Source organism: Eubalaena glacialis, chromosome 10 (assembly GCF_028564815.1).
Source record: "Eubalaena glacialis isolate mEubGla1 chromosome 10, mEubGla1.1.hap2.+ XY, whole genome shotgun sequence".
NCBI classification, from domain to species: Eukaryota; Metazoa; Chordata; class Mammalia; order Artiodactyla; family Balaenidae; genus Eubalaena; species Eubalaena glacialis.
The window spans coordinates 97,720,578-97,732,695 of record NC_083725.1 but is presented as its reverse complement, the minus strand read 5'-3'; the positions used below and the strand labels follow the sequence as shown (position 1 = coordinate 97,732,695).

At 38.6% G+C, this 12,118-nt stretch overlaps 1 protein-coding gene across 4 annotated transcripts in view; it reads right to left on the bottom strand.

Annotated features, from left to right (window-relative positions):
- PDHX (pyruvate dehydrogenase complex component X) overlaps positions 1-11,990 on the bottom strand; it is a 77,101-nt gene extending 65,111 nt beyond the window's left edge. For 3 of the 4 annotated variants that reach the window (XM_061203236.1, XM_061203238.1, XM_061203235.1), the window contains exon 1: positions 11,818-11,990. In XM_061203236.1, the coding sequence (XP_061059219.1) occupies positions 11,818-11,971 (154 nt within the window). In that variant the 5' untranslated portion in view covers positions 11,972-11,990. Of the gene's footprint in view, positions 1-11,156; positions 11,468-11,817 lie in introns of those variants that run through there. The other variant, XM_061203237.1, reaches the window with a different exon arrangement.
- Between the last annotated feature and the right edge of the window lie 128 nt (positions 11,991-12,118).

The window sequence follows — 12,118 nt, the reverse complement described above, 5'->3', positions numbered from 1 at the left end:
TATACAATGGAATATTACTCAGCCATAAAAAGAAATGAAATTGAGTTATTTGTAGTGAGGTGGATGGACCTAGAGATTGTCATACAGAGTGAAGTAAGTCAGACAAAGAAAAACAAGAACCGTATGCTAACACATATATATGGAATCTTAAAAAAAAAAAAAAGGTTCTGATGAACCTAGGGGCAGGACAGGAATAAAGATGCAGACGTAGAGAACGGACTTGAGGACATGGGGGTGGGGGGGGAGGGGAAGCTGGGACGAAGTGAGACAGCAGCATTGACATATGTACACTACCAAATATAAAATAGATAGCTTGTGGGAAGCAGCCGCATAACACAGGGAGATCAGCTCGGTGCTTTGTGACCACCTAGAGGGGTGGGATAGGGAGGGTGGGAGGGAGGCTCAAGAGGGAGGAGATATATGTATACCTATAGCTGATTCACTTTGTTATATGGCAGAAACTAACACACCATTGTAAAGCAATTATACTCCAATAAAGATGTGTTAAAAAAATAAATAAGGGAACAGAATACTAATGTTAAATGTAGTTAAATATTTCCTTTGGGAAACTGAACTAATGTTATTGTAATTTCAAATGGAGAGTTCCTATGGCTTCATGGTAAAGGAGTGCCATTTCGGAAGCATTTGGAAGGAAGCTTCTATCCTCCCGTCACTGTTCATTCACTCCCCTCTAAAGGACTGGGAAAAGGATCCAGGCAAATACATCTGCCTCAGCCTTTTCCTCATTTTAAGACCTGCCTGCCTACAGGGAACCTGTATTTTCCTTTCAGTTCTTCTATGCACTAGGCATAAATGGACCTGCCTTTCAAAGGCAGATAGTAAGCCCACCTCTCTCTATTCCTGCCATCAGGGCCCAGTGGGTGCCGGGAAGCAATTCAGGATGTGTGTTTGCTTTGTATACACAAACTGTCTCTCTCAAACAAAAGCCCAAAGTCTAAACAGGGGTTGTACTGAGGAGTCCAACTGGAGAAGGCCACAGATTTAAGTCACATTTTCCAATACAACAAAACCATCAACATTAAAACTGTTACTTTGATCTCCATCTGTCTGGTCTTTGCCTTCTCAATTGGTACCAATCTACAAGGATAGAAATGTAGAATCATCACTCTCAATACCCCAACAATGATACAGCCCTAACCAAATTCTAAGTCAACACACCCATTTCATCCATGAGAAAACTACAATCCACTGATTAAGGGATTTGAATTCTGCCTAACTCTCAAGGCTGTCCTCTCCTACACTGTACTACTGCTCACCGTTAATTGATAATCCTTACCAATATGGATTATCAACTAATTAATCATTGGTTATTTATAGCCTATTCATCCAGAAATTCAAACACAACAAACCAGACGTATCAAATCCATGTGAGCATTCCTCACGTGTCCAATCAAGCAGCCTAACAATCCCTCTCTATCAAAAAGTTCAAGCCTGGCACTACGAGATGCAATATTTCAAAATCATATACACAGTAAATTTATACATCAAATAGTTCCACTACAAAGAAGCAAAATAAATGAACTTCTATGATTCTATGTCCAGATTCCAATTTATGACAAATATCAACTCAGTTCTCTCAAAACAAGGTCTCTCTTCAATATTTTTATACCTTGGTTCTAGTTGCCATGATACAATTAATATTCATTTTATGATTCTCTCTCCTATTATAATCTCTCACCTACGAGACCTTCACATTTTTCCTGACATTAAGTACTTCATTCTGAAACTTTTTGCGTTTTATGAATTACCACCTCAAGAACCTTAAATTTTTCATATTTTAAAAATAAAAAGAACATAATCATTCCTCATACAGCCACCCTTCATAGATGAATTGAAATTGCTTCTCTGAATAATGACAATAAAATATAAAAATTCTGTAATAGATCACTATCCTTACTCCAAAATGAAGGTGACAAAAACCAAAGAAAGACATTTTGGACATTTCCATTATTCGGTACTATCTCTTGATTGCTTATACTGACTTATATGGAGAGTACAATGTGCAATGTATTTTCTGATTAATCTAACTAATCTATCCTCAGACGCTCATGCTAGAAAATGATTTTTAAAAGGAAGCATTAATTTATTAATAATAATGCATATTTCATTCTAGTATATCCTCTTTCAACCTGAACATTATACACATCTTTTCCAAATATATTTTTTCCAGTGGGAAAGTAATTATATAATCATAATATCAGTTTTGAATGACAGGGCTACATATAACTAATATCTGGCCTTTATGGCTGCCATCAATTCTACTGAAGATAGTGTGGGCTTTTCTAGACTCCTTGGAATTTTAACCTACACATGATGTTGCTTAATTTCATTAGAAATTATATGTAGCTTCCCTTCTCATTCCAATAAGCAGTACATTCTACCTTTTTCCTGTCAAACTGAGGAGGCCTTGAAATGGGCACCAATTACAGTTCCTACTCATAACTAGGCACAACTATAGTAAGAATGAAGGAAATGCAGTTTTTTACTCCACTGGTCATACAGGTTATTTCAATTAGTACTCAAAAAATACCCCAAATTTTGTTAGACTTTAACCCTTTTGTAGTCATTTTAGTGTTCTATTTCTTTTCATCAAGCTAACAAAGTATACCTAATGGCTTATAAAGTCTGCCCTTCTATAGCAGTTAAAAAACATATTTAAAAACTTTTAAGGTAACTACCGTAATGTACATTGTTCTAGTTTATATTTAAATATACTGATTTTAACAGCAGAGTCTCACAAATCCATCACAACTGTCTTAATCTCTTTTTTTTTTTGCCTCAATATAATGACACAATAAGTTGAAATTTTTCACTCAGTATATTGCTGCTTTACCTTCCTTATCAGGCACATGAGCAATTGATCAATCACTGAATCTTACAGCAATCCACACTAATCTAATTTCTTGTTCTCTAGAGTATTTCTTTTATCTCAAAACACTCGTACTTCAGCAAAACCTATAAAAGCTTTAAACTGATGATCTATACATCAATTCTAAAAGGTTTCCAGATTAAAAAAAAAAAGATTAATATAAGCAAACTCTTAAAATACAAATGCAGAACAAATAGCTTTGTGGCTAATAATGAAGCAGATCTAAGCTCCATTACTCTGACTGAAGTAATTAAGAAAATTCCACAATTTACTTATGGTACTGCTTGGACATCATGCTCTAGTCCATTTATACGACTATAATCCAAACACAAAAATCATGAAATGAAGACAGACAAATTGAATAAATTACCCAGTACTTTTTTAGTGCAGCTCTCTGTTCCTTACATTAATTTGCTTCTTTTTTAATAGGAAGAGATGCTGCTCATTTAATCACCTCTCTTTCCAATGCAAGAACTCATTAAATAAAATTGACCTTTAAAATTTCTGCTTAAATAAAACAATTCTGCCATCTGCAGGTTGGATGAAATAAAGCCATAAGACGTAACGGTAATTTCAAAATCAATACCAGGGCACAGAATAATATTAATACTGCAGTTTTGAATAAAGGTAAAGCAATTTTTTAAAAGATAAGTGCTTGTCATATGGGTCTTCTTTACTCAAATACTTATTTTGACATAAGAATAGATAGAAAATGTCACAAATACTTACTTTGGTATAAGAATAGATTGAAAATGTCACAAATACTTATTTTGGTATAAGAATAGATTGAAAATGTCAATGAACAACAATAGAAAATGTATGCATAATAGTTTGTGAGAAAATAGCATTTAGAGTAATAAATGTAATGAAAGAGGCCCAAAAACAGCATATATGGCATAATCCAATTTCTACCTGCTTAGCTTGTATGTACACAAAGACTGAAAGGATATACTCCAAAATGACAATAGTGCCTATCTCTAGTTGATGGTTTTATTATACCTGCTTTTTATTTCTTTGTTTTTTGTTACTTTTAAACAAAAACCCACAAGAACAGGAAGAAGGAACAATAGAACACAATTTTGGAAGCAGAAAAGTAAATAATGTAGATAGTAATAATTGACTAAAGAGAGTCTAGAAAGCTGAATGCTAAACTAGAAATGGAGAAAGCTGAGATAATCAACCTGGTTTATACAAGAATTTCCCAGGGCTTCCCTGGTGGCGCAGTGGTTGAGAATCTGCCTGCCAATGCAGGGGACACGGGTTCGAGCCCTGGTCTGGGAAGATCCCACATGCCGCGGAGCAACTGGGCCCGTGAGCCACAATTACTGAGCCTGCGCGTCTGGAGCCTGTGCTCCGCAACAAGAGAGGCCGCGATAGTGAGAGGTCCGCGCACCGCGATGAGGAGTGGCCCCCGCTCGCCACAACTAGAGAAAGCCCTCGCACAGAAACGAAGACCCAACACAGCCAAAAATAAATAAATAAATAAATTTAAAAAAAAAAAAAAAAAAAAAAGAATTTCCCAAAGGCCCAAGAACTGGCAGTACTGAGGACCTTTGGAAATACTGGGGGCGGTGGGGTGGGAGGTTTGGGTGAATGCTATTTAAGTGCTGCGTAACACCACCCTCATTCAACCGAAGACTGGAGGTTGTTTCCTCTGCAGAGGTAAAAGAGAAGACCTTTGGAACAGAGGTTGAACCTACACACCTGGAGATACTGTATATAGAAACTGCAAAAGTAAGTTAACTGAGAGATCAGCTGAAGTGACTGACAATACCAGAAATTGTGCTAAAAAGCTATTAGATGGTGTGGGATGAATTAGTAATAGTTACAGAGAAAACTGAAGAAAAAATTTTAAAGGCAACGACTTGAAAAAAAGCAAAAAGTAAGAAAGGTAACAATCATAATATGGGACGATATAGGACAATTCTCAGTTAAACATATTTGTTTGGTGTAAACACTGAATATAGATTTAATTAAGAATTGCAAAATAAACTGATAGACCTGAATTGGAATCTTGGCTCTGTCAGTTTGTCAGATTACAAACTGTGTACAAATATTATACAAATTACATAACCCAAAAAAAAAAAAAAAAAAAAAAAGAATTGCAAAATAACTACATTGGGAGAATGGTGGAAGGAAAACAGGGGGATGACTGATCAGAAGTCATACACAGATAATATATAACATAAAATAGAGAGATAAGCAAATGCCAGAGGACACTTAGAAGCAACAAGAGACAAAACTTGTTGCTTCTAAGGAGGAAGATGACTGGGGGAGCAGGGAGAGATGGGTCAGAGACCCACCGTATTGTTATAAGCCTTTTAGTACCATTTGACTATTTAAACTATATGCATGCATGACTGTGTTAAAATATTTTATTATTTAATAAAATGACTAATTTTTTTTTTTTTTTTAACTTAAGCAGCAGCACTGTGATTTAGAGAAAGAACAGGCACTGGAGCCAAACTGCCTAGGTTCAAATTATCAATCCAGCACCTACAAGTTACCTAGTCATTCTGTGCTGATTGCCTCTTCTGTAAAATAAACAGTTTGGTAAGGTCTAAATAAAGTTACACATGCCAAGTCATTACAATGGGGTCTGGCAAAAAGTAAGTCTCAAAAATGTTAGCTGTTTATTATTAATAGGCAGCACAGAAATGGTTAAGAGTAGACTCTGAAGGCAGCCAGACAGTTGGCTAGACGTACCACAATATCCTACTTTACAATTCCTTCCTCAGGTAATGAGCGATGGATTCACAGGTTCCTTTCACCTTCCCAATCTAAACATGAAGGTTTCCTTTCTACTCTTTACCTTATCCAGCCTTGTCCTCATTGCTAAAGTACACTAACTCTTGAACTCTCTTTTAACTGTATTGCACATTTGAAAACCAAACTCTCATTAATGTCACTGGCAAATGTTTTACTTTCTGTGGTACTGTCATATTGACTACCAAAGCTAAAGGGTAAATTTAGGCATTCAACAAATGCTTACTGAGCTCCTGCTATCCTAGCCTTAGACCCACATAAGACCAGAATCTTGACCTCAAAGGAATATAGTTTAAATGGGAAGTCAAGACAAATACACAAGTACTAGAGGGCAGCATATAAACATGCCGTGAGAATGCCAAAGAGCTGAAAGTCGAGATTCTAGCTGTTCAAGAAAGAAAATCTTGATTTGTGTGCTAGTACCACTTTATACTCATTAGAATGGCTATTATCAAAAAAAAAAAAACAGAAAACAAGGTGTTGGCAAGATGTGGAGAAATTAGAGCCCTTGTGCACTGTTGGTGGAAAAGTAAAACAATGCAGCTTCTGTGGAAAAACAACCCAATGGTTCCTCAAAAAATTAAAGATTGAATGACCATTTATTTGATCAGGCAATCTCACTTCTGGGTATACACCCAAAATAACTGAAAGCGGGAACTCGAACAGGTGTTTGCACAACCATATTCACAGCAGCATTATTCACAATGGCCAAAAGGTGAAAACAACCCAAGTGTCCATGGATAGATGAATGCATAGACAAAATATTGTGGTATATACATCCAATAAAATGTGATTCGGCCTTAAAAAGGGATGAGATTCAGATATCTGCAACAACATGGATGAAACTTGAAGACATTATGCTAAGTGAAATAAGCCAGACACAAAAAGACAAATATTTTATGATTCTGCTTTTATGAGGTACCTAGAAGAGGCAAATTCACAGAGAAAGTAGAACAGTGGTTACCAGGGGCTAGGGAGAGGGGAGAATGGGGAGTTGTTGTTTAATGGGTACAGAGTTTCAGTTTGGGATTATGAAAAAGTTCTGGAGACAGTGGTAATAGCTGCACACAATGTGAGAACTCTTAATGCCCTGGAACTAAACACTTAAAAATAGTTAAAATGGTAAATTTTATATATATTTTACAATAAAAAATAACTTTTAATTTAAAAAATCTGCTGAGCAAATAAAACAAGGTGAGGGACCAGCAGAGATATTCCAGGTGAGGGAAACATCATATGCTCATAAAGCGGTGGGAGTTACAGCTTAGTTTGGCTAAAGAGTAGAACATAATGAAAATGAAAAGTAGGCCATGTAAGTTAAAAAAAAGTATGTTGGGACTACTGCCTTATAGTAGGTAGCCATAGTACCTTCTAGTACACTCTAATACCTAGTCAATGGGTTTGACATTATTTAAATAGCAATGGAAAGACATGAAAAAAATTTCGAGCAAGTAAAAGAAATAACCACAATAAAAAAATTGAACTTGCTTGCAGTTCCACAGACATGGCTATGTTCACAAGGCTATAATTTACAAAAAAGAAAAGAAGAAAAACTGCACATGCTTTGAGACGGTCACAACTATAAACCCTGCAGAAAAGCTAAAATAATGGGATTTTAAATACAAAGTGAAGATACCCATGAACGTGTTACCTGTTCTCCTTTACTGACTTAGAACACTTGTCCTGAGAGACTGAAAAGGCATGTAAGGACCAGATCCTTCTAAGAAAAGAAAGGAAAGTAAGGGGACCCAGTTGCAGTAGAGGAACTATTTTATTGGTTGATTAGAGAAGGCGTCCTCTGACAAAGTGAGTAGAGCTGAATGGAGGAAGCCATGCAAATCTCCAATGGAAGAGCCTTCGAAACGGAGGAAACAGCAAGCACAAGAATGAGCAGAGGGCTTCCCTGGTAGCGCAGTGGTTGAGAATCCGCCTGCCAATGCAGGGGACACGGGTTTGAGCCCTGGTCCGGGAAGATGCCACATGCCACAGAGCAGCTAAGCCCGTGTGCCACAACTACTGAGCCCACGTGCTACAACTACTGAAGCCCACGCACCTAGAGCCCGTGCTCCACAACAAGAGAAGCCACCGCAATGAGAAGCCTGCACACCGCAACGAAGAGTAGCCCCTGCTCACCGCAACTAGAGAAAGCCCATGCGCAGCAATGAAGACCCAATGCAGCCAAAAATAAATAAATCAAAAATATTAAAAAATAAGAACATAGAAAAAATAAATTGTATGTTTACCCACATAAAGAAAATAAATTAAAAATAAATAATTTGTTTTTAAAGTTTAAAAAAAAAAAATGAGCAGAGAGCATGCTTGGTATGTTCAGAACTCACCAAGGGAGGCTGTGTGCTGGAGTGGAGTGAGTGTGAGGAGAGGCATGGTCAGAGCTGAACTCAGAGAGGTGGAGGATTCATATCATATTGTGCTTTGTAAACCACAGTTAAGGACTTCAGATTTCATTCTGAGTTTAATGAGAAGCTCTTGGAGGGTTTTCAGCAGAGGAGTAACATGATCTGATTTATAATTTAAACGCAGCACTCTGAAAGCTGCATGGAGAATGGCCTGTACTGGGCCAAGGGTGGCGGTAGAGACATCTATTGGGACACTCCTGCAATAATCTAGATTAGAGGTGGTGGTAGCTTGGACCAGTCTAGTTGGTAGCAGAAGTGGTGAGGAGTGGTCAGATTACATTTAAAAGGTAGAGTCAACAAGAATTTCTGATAGTTTGGATGTGGCATATGAAAATCAGGAGTCAAGGATGACTCGAGTTAGGAGTACAAGTAAAAAAACCCAAAAATCCAAATTAGATGCCATAGCTCCAAAAAGAACATTTTTCTTTCTATAAAAAGTGCCCCAAAAGCCTACACAGACTTGATTCCTATTCAGCTATTCAAATGTAGACAGAAAAATCCCATTAAAAATCAGGTCAGTTATAAAGAGCCTATGCTTACTCTTGTGCAAAGCACTGGCCTAGGGAAACAATCCAAAGAAACTACATTTGATTTTTCCAAGTGTAGAAACTACACTTGCTCTCTTCCCCTCTTAGCATGAGACCTACCATACATATACACACAAGCCAGTACTTGATCGCATCAGTGCTAAAGCTGAGGTATCAATATAAAGTGTAATGACTGATGGGTGAGTCAGGTAGGTTTGGGAGGTATCTCCCATCTGCCCTTCCAGATCTACTCATCAACCCTCCCCCATACTACTATATGGGCTACATCAACAGACCTCCTTGCTTTGGCCTCCAGTTGGGTTCCGCCAATGGGCAGAATAAGCAGGAGACTGAAAGGAGAGAGGAGAGTGAGGTCAGGATATTTTTTCCCCAGCCTCCTCCTTGTAGGGTTGCCTGGCCTGGCTGGATCCTTTAACTGAAGGGCACAGCTCCATCAGAGGTCCTCCCACAGGCTCCCTCCTTCCCAGTTCCAGGAAGTGCTCCCTTCCCATGCCTCTTCAAGCCAAGGGGTGGTCACAGCACCTTACTCAAAACAGCCCATTAGTACAGCACCATCTCTACACCCTAAAGTCACAAAAATAGTCACTTATAAAACTCTCCTCAAATTACCCATTTTTAGAGTGTCATCAATTCCCTGCCAGGAGCCTGTAAAGATTTAAGAGGGTGGCGTTGAAGTAACAAGAAAAATTTCAAACCACAAGGAAGGTCACTCCATTTGAAGGAACAATATGAGCAAAGAAAGGAAAGAGAAGTACAGATGTTTAGGTAAAGGTGAATGATCGGATGAGCCTAAATGCACAAACTTAACCCAAACCCAGATCTGAATCAAAATTTCCAAATTACTGCCTTTGTTGTAGTCACTTGTGTAAATGTATCCAAGAGTCATTTGTTTATAGTTCGAACCCCTATATTAAAACGCACCTTTCTTGTTCTCAGATATGGCAAATACCCTTGCAAAGTAGCACAATTCTTTTCTGTAGGAAATGACCAAAATGTTCATGGTAATAGCCTGGAGACTAGGTGGCATTTATAGATAAATTACAGGGAGATCTACAAATTCCCTGGAATCACATACAAAATTTTGCATGTATGCATTTTTCTGAAGAAGTGGTATAGCTTTTATCAGTTTTCAAATAGGTTTATGCCTCTCTAAAAATCAGTGTTAGTAGTTTCCCAAATAAACTCTCCTGTATTTAAATTTACCAACCTTAATTCTTCCCTAGAAATGTTTCATTAACACAAGAAAGACCTTGATTGAAGAAAAGTATCCAGTAGATCACCAGCTATAGTAAATGTACTGCTTACCAAGTACAAAAAATAAAAAGAGTCACCATACAATCCATTTTGTTTACAGAATCTGTTGATTCCTTCATACACTTAGTATTGAATGATACATTTATAAAGAGCCTGCTGGAATTGTAAGGTATGTCAGAATGGTTGCAGAACTATTTCCTCTGGGTGAAATAAACCAAACACTTCTGAAGAGGTTTCAGCTTGCAATATCGGTCTTCTTGGTATTAAACTATAAAATTTAAATTCTACATGAATCCCAGTTTATTCTGAAATCTTGGAACAAGAGCAAAAAGAAATCACCACTCAAGAGTGTAGCAAAAGAATGAACACATGCATAATAGTCTGGGGATTTACACATTTTTTCATAAAGGCAAATGATGCTAAAGACAACAATAAGGTGTATTTAAGAGTATATCATCTTAGAAACTTACAGAGAGATCAGTGACATAAACTTTAACTCTTAAATGGTCTTACCATCTTTTATACACAGTCTGCAATTTTAGTATCTTATTTAAAATAATGATATCATGACTGTTGCTGAAATACCATTTCACAATGTAGATATTACCAGAATATCTCACTTCTTAAAAAAAAAAAAAAAAGTCTCATCACCGGATCTTAAAATCTCAGTGTACTCATCTTACCATTAACTTCGTGTAATATTTTTTTCTGAGCCTCAAGTAGCTCAGAATATGTAGGCAATGCCTACTGCACCTAATTTTTTATATTACAATTCATCCTGTGGAGTGACTGAATGATGCTCAGGTAATAATACACTCAGTACCTGCCCGCCACCCATGTGAAGAAAAATAATGCCGGGCACACTATATTACATAGTATTAAACACTGGAAGAATTACGTTAATTGTGTCAATACCACTCTTTAATGACAACTTTCTATAATAAATTTTGTGAGCAAAGAAGAATTTCAATGACTATCCAGTTCTACAAGGGTTAAGTCATAACCCACTGAAGTTGCCCAGCCACAGTGCGACCTGAGAGGAATTCAGGATGAAGCACTCTGCTTTGGACAAACAGTCCCTTAGATAGTTCGAAGCATATCTCAGGAAGAATTTCAATGACCCTGGATTCTTACATCTTCCTATTCGTAGAAATATACTAAAACCATTAACATGAGATATCTGTTCTTTGTGATTAGCAGTAATCTTTTACCAAGATATATGCTTGACTGTGTGTATTTCTTAGACAAAAAAATTCATATACAATCTGGCTTCTCCCCTACCTCTGCAGAGCAGTTCCTCGGAGCTGAGTGGCTGTCTCCCGGGCTATAATCGTCAGTAAGCCGCTGAATAAAACTTAAACTCACAACTCTTATGTTGTATGTCTTTAAGTCGACACCTTCTTGGTAAGATTCCCCTCCTAAATTTTCACTCTTTCAGGCTCATGTTTTGGTTAAACATTCTTCCCGACCTACGTCTAATGGCTGGACATTTACAAATTGGGTCCTTTACCACAGTCGTCGCGTGGAGCAACCCAAGTGGCCTCGAAGGTCTCCCAATAGAGACGGGTCAGGAGAATGAATAAAAACGGCTAACGGTGACGTTTGAATCTCAACAAACTTGGTCAACCTAACAACTCTAAAGAAACCTGAAATGTCACTGGGAAGAGGCCTGAGAGATGCCTCACAACCCAAATTCCAAGGCAAGGTCACGGAGAAGCCGTATCAATCAGGCGGCCAAGGACGGAATCAAGTTTTCCTAGTTTCCCCAAAAGCCCTTTGCGGCATGCAGTAGGCCAAGTCAGCAGACTCCTCCCCGAGAAAAAGCCAAGGGAACAGTGAGCCCCTGGCAACTCACACCCAGATGCAGGCCTTCAATCAAAAAGCTCCAGCCCCAGGCCCATTGCTCCGATACACAGAAGCTGAGCGAGCCCCAGCCACTCACCCCGCAGCCACTTCGTGCTGTGAAACCATCTCCAACTAGCTCCACGGCCGACAGACCGCCCAGCAGCCCCCTTAACCAGCCCTGGGCTTCCGCAGAAGCCCAGGAGGCAACGCAGCAGCCGCGGATCACAACCTAACCTCCAGGAGACCGCCATCTTCCCGGCCTTCTCCCGGGCTGCCCTCTGCACAGCCTGATCGCCCAGTCATCAAGGCCCTCTCAGGCCCCGCCTCCCATCCTGTTGGACACGCCCCCTGGACGACAGCCGCCCCTCTGAGCCTTGGACTCAAGCTCTTCTAGCCCC